Raw genomic sequence first — 15,280 nt, forward strand, 5'->3', positions numbered from 1 at the left:
GAAGAGAAATTTTATTCAACTTATAAAAGTCAGAAAAGAATCAAAACCACCTTTTCATAATCATGTTAATTTTTGTGTTTTTATTTTTGCACAGGGACAGAAATAACTTAGACATCTACAGTAACATTTGAATAGTATTAGTAATGTCGTGATGCAGCAGCTGCATAGATTTTATTGCAGACATCCCCATAAATCTTTGTCTCTGACTATAAAGCAGTAATATGCTACAGCTGGCATATACTTATAATTTTAATGTGGAAAAATGAGTAAAACGGCTCCAGTGGGGTGCATTAATGATGATTAAATCTTCTACAGGGAGTCAGGGGACCTTTTAAACTTGTCTGTTGTGTCATCTTTCATTCCAGGAGCAAGTGAATTGAAAAGCTAACCTTAATCTCATACTTCTTGAGAACACTTATGATCAAGCTTAACTTTACACAGTTTAGTTCTCCTGTTTACTTTAATGGATCTTTTTGTACATAAAGTGTGTGTAGGGCTAGAGTGTATATTTTAAGATAATGTCCCAGAGATACAGACATCCAGACATTAGTATAGGAGTATAATCAGGCATAGTGATATATTGTTATAGGGTTGCTTTTAAGTGCTTTCCTGCTGTGTGTGTGTGTTTAGGTACATGACCACTGGGCCACTCCTGTGTGGGAGGAACCCTTTCCAGTATTTTAAATTAACAGTAAAAAAGTAATAAGAAAAAGAAGTAATCTGACATATAGACACAAAGAGTAACTATGGATAGTTAACCGTCACACTGCACTTCTAAAATTCTTTATTAGATTTAAAGAATGCAGATGATTCTGTAACTTCTGTTCTAAATCTGGAAATTGTTGAAGAAACGCAACTGCAAAGCACAACACATTTTACTGAAAAGAGCAAAAGAATTCCAACTACTTGTTTGTTATTGAGTTTTACATTCTTTTCTCCTCAATAATAAATCAAAACCTATTATTTACTGAGCCTCCAGTGGCAATGATATACTTGTTTGTCAAAATTGCTTTCCAGAGGTATATTGATAAAGGAAACCGAACGTATACATGGACTGCAGTGAATGGCACAGATTACAGGTAATTAAATGTCGTTGCTTGTTTCTGTTTTGTAATGGGAGGTATTGGCTTGTTTGTTTTAGTGAATAATTTTATTCATATGATATATAATATTAAAAAGCCTAAGAACTAGCTCTCTACAAAAAAATGGAGAAATAAATACTAGTGTAGTGCATATAACTTGAAAATTTTTCTCTGCTCACCACCTAATGGGGTAGGACTTCAGAGCTTTCAAAAACAAAAAACAAAAACAAAAATCTCCCATTTCCCATAATGAGTGTTTTGCTGAAGGAAGCATACATGGTTAGGCTCTCAATCTTTCATGGAGCTTTCTAAGCAACACACCTACTAGCAAAGTTTTACTAATTCTCAGCAAAGTTTTACTAAATTTCAGAGAAGTAGCTCTGTTAGTCTATTATTTTAAAAACGAATAGTCCTGTGGCACCTTGGACACTAACAATAATATATAGAATCATAAGTTTTCGTGGGTAAAACCCACTTCATCAGATGGATTGGGGTATAAATAACAGAAACAGGTAGGGATGTGTGTGTGTGTGTGTGTGTGTGTGTGTGTGTGTGTGTGTGTGTGTGTGTGTGTGTATATATATATATATATATTTATGTTATTTCCATACACACACATACAAATTGGAGTGGGAATAACAGAAATATATATATATACAGGCAGTCCCCGGGTTACGTACAAGATAGGGACTGTAGGTTTGTTCTTAAGTTGAATCTGTATGTAAGTCGGAACTGGCGTCCAGATTCAGACACTGCTGAAACTGACCGCCAGTTCTGACTTACATACAGAATCAACTTAAGAACCCCAGGCGTCCCCAAGTCAGCTGCTGCTGAAACTGATCAGCAGCTGATTCCAGGAAGCCCGGGGCAGAGCAACTCTGCCTGGGGCTTCCTGTAGTCAGCGCTGGTCAGTTTCAGCAGAAGCTGACTTGGGGACGCCTGGGGCAGAGCAGCTGGGGTGCTACTGGACCAACCCAGCAGCACCCCATCTGCTCTGCCCCAGACGTCCTGATTCAGCCGCTGCTGAAACTGACCAGCAGCGGCTGAATCAGGACCTGGGGCAGAGCAGCTGGGGTGCTGCCGGGTTGGTCCAGTAGTGCCCACGGGCGCTGCAGGACCAATCGGCAGCGCCCCAGCTGCTCTGCCCCAGAGTCCAAAACAAAAGCCTGGTCTGCTGGGGGGGGGGAGCACACTAGCTGCGCTCCCCCCCCCACCAGACCAGGGACACGGGGAGCAGAGCCGCAGCGGCAGCGGGGTGCCGCGCCTCTGAGGCTTTGCTCTGGCAAAGCCTCAGAGGCGAGGGACCCCGCCACGGCTGCGGCTTCAGTCTGGGTGCCTGTGGTCTGCTGGGGACGGTCCCCAGCAGACCACAGGCACCCTGACTGAAGCCGCAGCCGCGAGGGGGTCCCGCGCCTCTGAGGCTTTGCCAGAGCAAAGCCTCAGAGGCGCGGGGAACCGCCGCTGCTGCCGCTTTGACTGAAGCGGCAGCAGCGGCGGTTCCCCGCACCTCTGAGGCTTTGATCTGGCAAAGCCTCAGAGGCGCGGGACCCCCCCGCGGCTGCGGCTTCAGTCCGGGTGCCTGTGGTCTGCTGGGGACCGTCCCCAGCAGACCACAGGCACCGGGTCTCAAGGGGCAGCAGCAGCGGTTCCCGCGCTTCTGAGGCTTTGCTCTGGCAAAGCCTCAGAAGCGCAGGAACCCGCCCGGTGCCCCTGGTCTGCTGGAGACGGTCTCCAGCAGACCAGGGGCACCGGAGCAGCTTACGAACGGGGCTTTCTCGCCCCGACTTCCGGGGCGAGAAAGCTCCGTTCGTAAGTGCGGATCCGACATAAGTCGGATCCGCGTAAATCGGGGACTGCCTGTACACAGGTTGAACCTCCTTGTTCCGGCACTGGTCTCAAACAAGAGAATTTACCGGACCAGGGGAGGTCTTCTGCAATTGGCTCCCAAGGCTGCCTCAGCAGGCACCTGGCCTCGCCTCCACCCTCCACCGTACCTGGCTGGGTTGCTTGCCTAGCTGCTGCCAGCTCCCTGGCAAGCAAAGGCTCCAACTCCTGACACGGTGCTCTAGCCCCGTGCATCCAGGGGCAGCTATGAGACTCCGGCCTCAACCCCAAGCTCTAGGGGGCTTCTTCAGGGTTCCAGCCCTGGCCCTGTGCTCCAATGGGCTTCCCTGAGGATCCAGCCCTGTACTGCCGTGGAATTCAACTCCAACCCTACACTCTGTGGGGCTGTCACGGTGCCCCAGCTCCGCACTCAGGGAACTACTATGGGGCTCCAGCCCCGCATTCCAGGAAGCTGCCAGAGGATTGAGGGGATGGATTGCACCCTCAGCAAGTTTTCAGATGACACTAAACTAGAGGGAGAGGTAGACATGCTGGAGGGCCGGGATAGGGTCCAGAATGACCAATTGGAGGATTAGGCCAAAAGAAATCTGATGAGGTTCAACAAGGACAAGTGTAGAGTCCTGCACTTGGGACGGAAGAATCCCAAGCATTGTTACAGGCTGGGGACGAATGGCTAAGCAGCAGTTCTGCAGAAAAGGAGCTGGAGATTACAATGGACAAGAAGCTGGATATGAGTCAACAGTGTGCCCCTGTAGCCAAGAAGGCTAATGGGATATTAGGGTGCATTAAGAGGAGTATTGCCAGCAGATCCTGAGAAGTGATTATTCCCTTTTATTCGGCTCTGGTGAGGCCACATCTGGAATATTGTGTCCAATTCTGGGCCCCCAACTACAGCAATGATGTGGACGCATTGGAGAGGGTCCAGCGGAGGGTGACCAAAATGATTAAGGAGCTGGAGCATATGTCCTGTGAGGAGAGGTGAGGAATTTGGGTTTGTTTAGTCTGCAGAAGAGAAGAGTGAGGGGGGATTTGATAGCAGCCTTTAACTTCCTGAAGGGAGGTTCCAAAGAGGCTGGAGAAAGGCTGTTCACAGTAGTGATGGATGGCAGAACAAGGAGCAGTGGTCTTAAGTTACAGTGGAAGAGGTCTAAGTTGGATATTAAGAAAAACTATTTCACTAGGAGGGCGGTGAAGAACTGGAATGGGTTGCCTAGGGAAGTGGTGGAATCTCCATTCCCTAAAGATTTTTAAGTCTCGGCTTGACAAAGCCCTGGCTGAGTTGATTTAGTCAGGATTGGTCCTGCCTTGAGCACGGGGCTGGACTAGATGACCTCCTGAGGTCTCTTCTAGCTCTGTGATTCTGGCCCCACACTCTCACAGGGCCCTGTCCTCAGCCCTAACTCCTGGCGGCTATAGAGCTCTGGGTTTTCTGGGGGCTCCAGCCCAGTGCTGATTTGTGCTGCTGAGGGATTCTTGCATGGCACCGCACTGACATGGGCTGCTGGGGGCTACTGCAGGGCCATGACTCCAGTCTCACACTGCCCTCAGCCGGGCTGCTGATCCTGTTGTCCCGGCTGGCCTTCCTGCCCTTAAGCTCCCAAGCTCTCTGATCCAGAAGCATTTGTGGTCCTGCCGGATGACAGACGTTGTCATGTGCCAACCAATTAATGTCTTTATTCAAGCCCAAAATAAGCATATCAAATTTGTAGATAAATTCTAGTCCTACAGACTCGGTCACACGTTAGTGAGATTCCTTTGTAGAAGAATGGCTACTTTTAAATCTATGACTGAATAACCAGGCGGGTTAAAATGTTCCCGTATAGGTTTATGTGTGTTACCATTTCTCATGTCTATTTTGTGTCCATTTATCCTTTGTCATAGAAACCGTCCGGTTTTTCCAATATACCTGGTAAAGGGGCAATTTATATGGCATATATCACATTAAGGGGTGTGTGGTTGTATGAACTCCACATATTGTGGCTTATGTGGTTAGGTTTTGTGATAGTGTCTCTTGCTTGGATATGCAGACAGCGTTGGCAACAGGGTTTGTTGTAGGGGTAGGTTGCAGAGGTAGATTAACTGGTTGGTGCATTACAAAGCCAATTTCTACTACCTTTAACATCTTCATCTACATATGAATGGGACACTCCAGCCCATTTAATTAGCACATAAACACAGATCCTACAGCTGAGAGGTCCTTCCTCTGCTGCTATATGTATTTTTCTTGATTTCTGTTATTTATACTCCAATTCATCCGAGCTTAGGGGGGTAGCCGAGTTAGTCTGTTACAGGAAAAGCAAGCAAATGGTCTGATAGCACTTTATAGACTAACAAAACATGTAGATGGTATCATGAGCTTTCGTGAGCACAGCCCACTTCTTCAGATGACTGGAGTTATGATTAGAGGATAAGGAAACTCGAAATAAATAGAAGGAAAGGGGGTGGGGGAGAGATATTCTGTCACCCACCCCCCTACCTCTATGCATAAAGTATCAGGAGAAATGGTGTTAAACGAGTTTTACCCATGAAGGCTCATGATTCTATATATTTTTGTTAGTCTCTAAGGTTATGTCTACACTACATGAATATTTTGGAGTAAGCTGTTCCAGAAGAAATACTCCGAAATAGCTTTTTTCGAAATAGTGCTTCTATATTACAGGGAAGCGTGGAAAGTAGTCTGAGGCAGGCTCCCCTAATGTGGATGTGCGGCCTCAATTTAGAGCCCTAGGAAGCACTGAGGAATAATTACTTTGAATGGCCTGGAGAAGGAGCTATTTTGAAATAACAGCCGTGGAGTATCCACACTACTGCTTTTCCAAAATACCTATTTTACTAGAGGTGTTATTCTTCATGAAATGATGTTTACAAACACTGAAGTAAGCCACCCATTATTTTGAAATTATTTCGAAATAATGGGCTAGCTGTGTAGATGCTCGCATAGTTATTTTGGAATAATGTGTTATTCTGAAATAATGCTGCTGTGTAAACATACCCTAAGGTGCTACAGAACTACTCATTTTTATATATACCAAGAAGTTTGTATGATCAGTAATATCATTTGTAAGTGAAACTTATCTTTTCAGGGATCTCATAAATTCATCAGTGTTTTTACAATCTTTGTAGTGTCTGATTTGTGACTGTGTCTTTAGTTGTGGTCTTCTCCTTCAAGCCCCCCTTTAATCCCACCTTTTCTTGCAGTCTTTCCAAAAATAATTTCCATTTTCACACTGACTTTTGCAAGTAATTTTTTTAAAATTAATAATAAACAGAAAGGTCTAATATTTCATGCCTTTCTAAAATGAACAGAATCACAACCTTATTTTGAGTATACCTCCTTCACAATTTTATGTTCATTATTTGTAATATCTATATGTCATATAAAGCCTACTGTGTCAGATCTTGTCAGGCAAGAACTGTGGTATTATAACTCTAATGTGCACTTATGATGCCATATACAAATATTAAATAACAATTATATTATGTGTATTAAATCATATAGCAGTAGATAACATCAAAGAAAGATAACACTCTTTGGAAAAGGTTTACATCACTCAAAAAATTTCTGAGATCATCATGATTTCAAACAATAGAGCTACTCAGCACCGTGACATTGGAAGAGATGTGATATCTTGACATCCCCTTCCTAAAGTATTTGGGCTACAGTTGATCTCAGAAAGTTTAGTTTCAAAGCTAAATAGCTTTTAACATTACAAACACTGTGCCCAAGTTCTATGAAGTTGTGAATGTCCAAGTTAAGGCACTCAGAACCTTTCAGAATTGGACAAAGAATCACAAATGAGAATCACTATCAGCACATTGTTTGGTGTACATAGTGTGAAACTGGAAACAACACTGACAGGATTATCTAATTTTAATAAAAAAACTGTAATATTGGCAGTTTTACCCAAAATATTCATTAGTGTGATAACTAGAGCCATCTACAAAGTTGGGATAGTTGGCACTGTGCAAACATATAGTGAACAACAGTCTCTGACTAGAATATATTGTCGTCATCTACAGCAGGCAGTTATTTAAAAATAATGTTGAAATACTGTCAAGCTGGAGGACTTCTTACTCCGGATCTTGAAACCTTCATTGTACAAGGAGTAAGGGAAGTCAAAGGAAAAGTGCTCTGTTTCTAAATAAGTGCTATGTAAATGCTCTCAATTTCTAAATAAGTTATTTCGAAATAAGCTAATTGATGTAGCTCAATTTGCATAGCTTATTTCAGGTTAAGTCCTGCTATGTAGACACACCCTTAGGAAAAAAAACAGCCCCCCAAACCTGCTTGTTGTGATGTAAAACAAAAATCTTGATTTATGCAATTCTGAATTTAGTTTTTCTGTTGTACCCTCATTTTTATTTTCTGAGGGAAAGCAGGGTTTTTTGCATCCTCTTATGCTATCTGGTAAGCCGCACTGATGTGTATTTGACTTATCTGAGTTCTTAGTTCTTACCTAACTCCCCTTATAGTTGTTTTTCATAAGCTGAGAGACATCAGATAATCTCCTGAGTCACATTGCAGCAGTCCCATTAAGCATAAAATTATAGATTTTAATTAGTAGTTTCTGTTAGCAATAACTGTTAATGGCAGGTAAACTTCACCTGATTTCCCTCGAGGGGAATTGAGAGAAGACTATCACTAAATAATCAGCAATCTCACTTCTGTGATGTTTAAATGGCAAATGCATTATTAAAGGTCATCATCTTTTTTGTAAAACCTGTTTTAATGTTAATTTCTACCACCATCTATTACAAATCAGTGGTAAAATGCAATTTTATGCTAATGAAAATTGGATGCAAACATTAAGGATGAAAGAAGATGCATCTCTGATAGGAATTTTTACCCATCGCCTTTAACATCCATTTTTAAAAGTTCTACTCCCAGATACATGTATTGATTTTTAGTTGCAAAGCCAAAAGTCAGAATAATTTTTAAACAAAATTAGATATATAACTCAAAGAAGGTGAATTATAAAATATATTGTATATCTTAAGACACTCTTATATAGTCAAGTTCAAAACATTATTTTATCCAGAAGTGACTATATCACTTGAAGATGATAGTCTTTCTCACAGAGATAATGTAAATTCAAATCATACAAGTTTTTGCATTAAACATCAATAGCTGTCTTTTTACTAATAGGGGTTTCCATCATCATCATTCTCTTTTCATAGCAATTCAGGATTACTTATGGGTTTTTTTTCAGATTTTCTTAAACCCTCACTTTCAGTGGATATATCCATAAAAATTGTGACTGGCCCATGAATTTTAGGATTGGTGCAGATTTGGAATGTCTCCCTCTTCATTTCAGGCCCCTTTTTATGTGAGGTTAATTTCAATCTCATGTAGGTGCCTAAAGTTAGCACTATGGCAGTGTAGGGCTGTCTGTAATAATCAAATAAAATAATATATTCTCACAATAAATTTCATCCCTAACATGTCAATTGTTTTCAAAAACACTTTGAAGCAGACTATAGGAAACTACTTTAAAACTTATAAGGGCTCTCCACCCAACTACATGTATATTTCTTTGTTTATGCCTTCGTTATTTCTATTGCAGTTTGGCCTTGGTATTACCATCCTACAGCTTTTACTATATAAAAGCCAAAATAGAAGAAATAATGATTCAGGCCAAATGTAAGTACTTATGAAGGTTCTCTGGGTTCTGACATACTTCTGACACACTGATGTTTTAAAAAAATAATTTTGAAATTCCTAAAGCATGCGGAGTTCCCTAACGTTATCATAATGTACCCCAAATCTACAGCAATGATTCTAACCCATTGTAAACATCCAAGGTACAAGAAATATTCTACATAGCTAGAATATGTGCAGGTACCCCCAACTTCACTGACAGATCCTTTCCCTTTGCTATGTACCTATAGAATCATTGCTTTGTGTATCCTCTGTTGGTGTTGTTTTAAGGGGTCTGTTAGCTGACATTTAAATATCCCACCTAGTAATAACATATAGAGCAAAGCTTCTCATAGTGTGCAATATTAACAGTATTGGACATAGCAATTTATCGTGCTGCTCTTATAAATAAAGTAATATTAGGGACTATTTTGTTTTATCTTATAGTTTAGCTTTTATGTTGCTTTGTAAATAGTTTCAGTGAATGTCTGTAGTATCTTGTTTGAATGACAGTCTTTTTAAGCCACTTCCAGATTGTAGAAAACTAACTGGAAATACCATGTATGATGCATTTCCAGCTATAACACTTTTGTTTGTTTTGTTTGACCATAGTTGGGTGAGTAAATGAAGTGTGAGTCATCATATTCTTTTAACTTTATTGAAGTATTAATACAACCTCAATTTCAGTTTTTGTATTTAGAAATATATCTATATAAAACTTAGTTACAAAGACAAAGCATTTTCCACTCTCATTACTAGTCTCATTATCAATCATAGTTCCCTATTACCCCAGAGAAGACTTGGTTAGAAGTTGTTTCCTTGACAACCATGCTATGTATCCTCACATGCTTGTTCAGAGATTCAACATGATATGCTTTTACCAAGTAGTCATTTTTATGGTGTATTTTTTCAGTTGATCAAATAGGATCTAGTGATTAAAGTTTTAATGAATAAAAATTAGTTCGGTGTGTGGAGTAGATATATTGATATTGGACTGGTATCAAATAGATCCTTACAAAATAGATCCTTGAAATAGCCACAGTATATATAGAGGTTACTTCAGAAATAATAGACAAGTACATACACTCCAGTATTTAGAGTTGTTTGTCTTTTTTCCCAGACTATAGCTGTGCATAAATTTAACCTATGATCTATTCACAATATTTTTATTCAAGGGGTGATTGAATAAAATATTGATTGTGACCCCTTTTGGTTTTACCCTGTTTTTTCTGTTTCCCTGCTTTCTCTTTCTGATGGAATTTCACAGACAAAAATTGCAAGTATATTCTTGTTGCTCAATTTCCTTCTGTATACTGCAGTTGATATTTTCCACTTATATTTCCATTCCTACTGGACATTCTCCTTTGTATTCTTCATTTCTGGACTTCTCCCATGATCATTGGGTACCATAGCAACAGAAAGGGGGGGAATCTAGAAAATGCTTTTGTATTTTCATGCACATTTCAATTTGTCACTAATCACTAATCCCTATTTGTCGGATCCTATCACCTGTTGGTTCATGCTGACGTTCAGATATGTCATTCCTTTTTTTTTAAGGCCACTTTTTAAATAAGATTGTAAAAATGATGCTTTATAACTTTATTGATGCAAATATTACACATTAATGTTTTTCTTGATGTTTTCAGTCCTAAACATAGCACGTATTTTGAATGAACACATTGTAATGCTAATAGAAATGTCACATATACTGTGAATTATCATATTGTCATGCTAATGAAACAATGACTCAGTCTCAACTTGCTTCAATTGTTTTGTTATTGCTTGGTCTGTTGCTGTATAATAATCACTTCATTTCTTCCTGCTATGTGGTACACTGATAATGAGCGTGCACATTAGTTAGAAAAATGTTCTTTAGAGATTACATTTTTTAAAATTCACAGATGCATGCAGAAATTATCCAAGGAATTTTACAAAATCCTGTTTCCTTACCTAATATTCAACCTTCATCTTTATAGATTCAGCAACTCTAAAGATTGATCACTTTGATGAAGCTGGCTATACCTTTCTAGCACCAAGGTTGGTCAATTTCTCAGTTCTAATCATTATACCCAGCAGTAAATAAGAAGTCTTGGTCAAGTTAGTGGCATTTATGAACCATGGATTTGCCCAGTAAAATTTAATTTGGCACACAAGATGTGCTGGGGAAAATTGTTAAGTATAAGAGCAATGGCTAAACTCATTTTCCAAGTTCATATAACATTTTTATTACAAGAATATGGATAGAACCTTCTCAGGCTAGTTTGTCTTGTAATTTATCATATTATATTCCATACACTGCAGCGTTATAGTATTTGGAAAGATTAAAGAAAAAAATCAGTACCTCCCACTAAGTTCTTTCTTTCTTTCTTTCTTTCTTTCTTTCTTTCTTTCTTTCTTTCTTTCTTTCTTTCTTTCTTTCTTTCTTTCTTTCTTTCTCTTTCTTTCTTTCTTTCTTTCTTTCTTTCTTTCTTTCTTTCTTTCTCTTTCTTTCTTTCTTTCTTTCTTTCACTTACTCACTCACTCACTCACTCACTGTGGTCTTCTAGTGAATACAGTGGGACTCAGGAGTTCTTAATTATATTCCTGGGTCTAGATAATATTTGACAACCTAGTTTAGCCCATCCATGCCTCAAGGTTCCCTCCTTTATAATAAGTAAAATATAATATTTATAATAATTCTTATTTCTTTTGCAAAATTTTTGAGGTTTAAGGATGAAAAGTATTTCCAAAAGAACTACAATAACAATTATTGGTTGTAACACCACTGACTTCTGTGGAGTTACAATAGGAATGAATTTAAGGTTGCCAATCCTCCAGGATTAGCCTGGAGTATCCCAGGATCAGTTTTAATCTCCCAGTGACTATTGAAAGCAATCTTAGCAGGATATTTTAAGAAAATGACATTACATCATGTTGCAAACAAAATCTTCCAGAATAGCTTCAGTCAGAGTAGGCAGCCCTAGATGAATCTGATCCAATAAATGCATTATTCCCTGGGTTTTCCCAAGGGATATTGATTTCTTAGTCCATTGCATTTGTGCATCTCAGACATATTAATATAAATGCTGACAGAAGCAAAGAGTATCTTAAAGAGATAGTGGTGCTAAGTAATTGATAAATTGCATATTCACAATCAGTCTTGAATGATTCAAGCTCATTCTAGCTCAAAAGCTCAAGCTTTTGTAAGACAGTAAAAATATTCTGACAGAAAAAACAAATGCAAAGCAAATTGTTTAGGTTTTTTTGTTTAGCTGGGCACCTCCACAAAAATCAAAACAATCTAAAGCTGATCAGGAGCATTTAATTTTCTTGACAGAGGCAGAGGCATTCATAATGGACTGTAGCATTGTTAATGAATTCTTATAATCTGTCTGGGTAGAACCAGACACAGAACCCTATTAAAGTGCTGACTGTGGGACGGGGGGGAGGTCTAAATTCTGAGTTCTCTTTGGTCCAGTGTGTCATAAGTGAATGGGAAGAAGGTGGCTTCTTTCTAAAGTAGAGCTGCTCAATCTTGGAAGCCCCAGGAGGCCACAGTAACACTTATAGTATATGCCAAGGGCTGCAACTTAAGTGTGGTTGCATATACATGCAAATATATATGCAAATATATGCAAATAGCTTCTTTCACACAATGCCCCAGCGCTCCTGGCCCTGTACCCATCTGTTCCAGCCAGCTAGTCCTCTTGCATCTTTCCGTGCTCACCCCACCTGGGAGATGCCTTGCCATTGTGGAGCGTGTTCCCAGTGGAGGACATGTTCAAATGATCCCACCCACGGGCCGCGTGTTGAGCCCTATATAAACCCAGATTGCAGCACGGGCCGCATGTTGAGTAGTCCTGTTCTAAGTTAATGCTTGAACCATTTTTGTTCCTTTGTGTGGCATATAAATTGTATTTTGAAAATGAGATACTTCCATATATTACTGCTAATTATTCAACGCCTATCTTCTGTTCATCATTTACTCTGCTCTGGAAAATCTGGTGAATATTTTCTTTTGAAAGTAATCCATTTAATCCCATTTGCTGGCTAATTCTCTTCTTAAAGTCCACACAGATACAGGGACAGCAGCACAGAGAGTGAGGTGGGCAGCTGGGAGCCAGTATACGCAGAAAGCCAACTTTCAAGCCAACTTCCCATGTGTATTGTCTCCCAAGCCACCTGCCCCCAAGCTGCTTCCTTTCTGTCAGAGGCATCAGCATGGCGGGAGGAGGGGTGGAGAAGAGGAGGGCAGGCAGGAGCTCATACATGTGAGGAGCTGACTTGTAAGCCAGCTCTTCATGCATGTTGCTGCCACAAAGCCACCTGAATCCCTGTCCCTTGCTGCCTCTCACAAGGCAGCGGGGTGTGGGAAGGCAGGCAGGAGCCGTTGCTCAGGGGAGCAGGCTTAAAAGAGCCAGCTCCCCATGAGCACAAGCTCCGTGGAGCTACCTGCCCTCACCCTGTGCAACTGCAGAGGCAGCAGCGTGGGGGCGGAGGAAGAGGAGAGGCTGCCGTGGGGCAGCCTCTGTCCACGTTGGGCCCAGGCTCTCCACGGACAGATGTTGTTCCGTGGAATATTTTAATTGCCTCTGTTCATGGGATGGAGGCGGGGAGGGGCAGCTGCTGCCGCCCCACACTCCTATCTCTATATTGCACCTGCAGACCAGCTTCCACCCACCACCACACACTGCTGCTTCTGGTACAGAGGCAGCAGCATGGGGCAGCAGCAGCCCCTGTCCATGAGGAGCCTGAGCTGAAACTGAGGCTGGAAGGAGGCTCCCAGGGACTATCAAATATCTGTGTAACCACTAAGTTTTGATGCGGTTACACAGTTATTAAATTAGTCAGTATCTAACATCCCTCGCCTCTTCCTATTGAATTCTGCAATGAGGATCAATGGGATTTTGCAGAGTTGCATTGCATTGTCTTTTATAATACACTACCACTGAGCTGAATGCCCGCAGGTCACTACCCAGCCTGCAGGAAATACAAGCCGCCACTTATCGGCCCTTGTCGCATCTGAAACAAATCTAACCAAATTGATGTTTTATTGTTTTTCAGAGAATACTGTAATGATGTAAAAGTATCAGACAACAACACTGAATTTCTTTTAAAATTCATTGACTTTATTGATAAAAATACTCCAAACAGCTCTTCATGTAAGTATTCTGTTCAATTCACTAAAATTTCATACAGAGCTCTACAAATATGAATAATGCTTCAATATAATAGCTTTCTCTATGCTAGTGTTTTAAGATTTGTTTTTTTTTCTTTATTTATTTGTTTAATATAATTACATACCGTTAAGGGCATTGAATTTATCAGAGTTTTTATTTATGTCCAAGAGAGCGTTTGTAAGTTTGGTTTGCAGATTGCTGTGACCATCAATATATCTCCCTAAATAATATGAAGCAAAATGTATTCCACAATTTACAAAGTTCCCTCCATAGACTGTTTTCCAAAAGCAAACAAAATGCCAGTCAGTTTCCTTCTACATTCCCTCCCTGTTTCTGGTTCACATTTTTTTTTCAGCCAACACAATGACACAGGCAGAATTTAAAAGAAAAAGAATCTTTGATTTTTTGTCTAATATTTGCTGACTTCCACAGTAAATATTAGACAGCTATATCAGTTCCCAAGTAAAAAAGGCATTTTTCTTTTCGTCACCTCATCAAATTCCACCTAGACTTTTTAGAGTCCACCTCGATTCTTTCCAGCTTGTGCATCATCACCAATAATAAAGATCCTGTAGACCAAATTAGGTCCAGTTATATCTAGGTAATATTTTTCTTTTCAAATCATGCACCAAGTTTCACCCATGCAGAAACATTGTCTTCAGTAGATTTACTGACTGATTGGAATTTAAAACAAAAACTATGTCTAGATATATGAGATGGAATAGAATTCAGAACCCAGCCTTAGCTTTGTTTGCTCAACAGGAAAAAGCAGGAAAAACACTTTTTGTCACTAAATGCAGAAAAGTGACTTTTTCACAATATTACTCACTATAAAAAGGAAACCTCTGAAAAATAATAGCATGTCATTTTTACATTTCCGGAATAACCAATACTTTAATATAAGACGCTTAGTCTTACAATAGGTACACTTAACTAGTTCATTCCTATTTGGGATATATTGCCAGTGGTATTCCCCATTGTAAATATGGAAATATTGTTGTAAATGGTAGTAGTTCTAAAATTTGAATGAACTTAAAAAGTGCATCCACTATATCTATCTGTTATCAAAGACTTCAGTTAAACATTGCTGATTTATGAAAGTTTCTTGAAGAATTTAATGGCTAGTTCCTGTTAGCATTGCTAGAGGTTTTAGAGAGTCATGGAGGGAAAAATATAGCTCTTGTGATCTATCCCTATCTGGGATCAATTATTATGAAAGCAGAGGAGATATCAGTTTCTAAGCACTACCATGGGCTAGTTTTCGCCCAAAAGGAACTGAAGGAAAAAATATTTATTTTGTTAGACCACCTCGTTGGAATAATCTGAATCAAGATATGAACTGCTCTCACAGTGTCACCATGTGTAACTAGCTTTAGGACTAATTTATTTTCTTATTTGTCCGTGCATTTATCTTATCTGATGATGTATTATGGTGTACAATGTATGACTGTAACTTTAAGTGTGTCCCCTGAGTCAGTCTTCAAAGTGAGATTATTCATCTCAAATGACTTTATCCAGAAAGAAATTTTAATTTATGAAAACTCTAAGCTAATAGC

At 40.0% G+C, this 15,280-nt stretch overlaps 1 protein-coding gene across 2 annotated transcripts in view; it reads left to right on the plus strand.

Annotated features, from left to right (window-relative positions):
* The window catches only part of CACNA2D1 (calcium voltage-gated channel auxiliary subunit alpha2delta 1), a 642,840-nt gene that overhangs the window by 588,367 nt on the left and 39,193 nt on the right, over positions 1-15,280 (plus strand). For both annotated transcript variants that reach the window (XM_006117144.4, XM_075926367.1), the window contains 4 exons: positions 1,018-1,079; positions 8,492-8,568; positions 10,542-10,602; positions 13,609-13,706. In XM_006117144.4, coding sequence (XP_006117206.1) covers positions 1,018-1,079; positions 8,492-8,568; positions 10,542-10,602; positions 13,609-13,706 — 298 coding nt within the window. The remainder of the gene's footprint in view (positions 1-1,017; positions 1,080-8,491; positions 8,569-10,541; positions 10,603-13,608; positions 13,707-15,280) is intronic.

This window comes from Pelodiscus sinensis, chromosome 1, assembly GCF_049634645.1.
Source record: "Pelodiscus sinensis isolate JC-2024 chromosome 1, ASM4963464v1, whole genome shotgun sequence".
Lineage (NCBI taxonomy): Eukaryota > Metazoa > Chordata > Testudines > Trionychidae > Pelodiscus > Pelodiscus sinensis.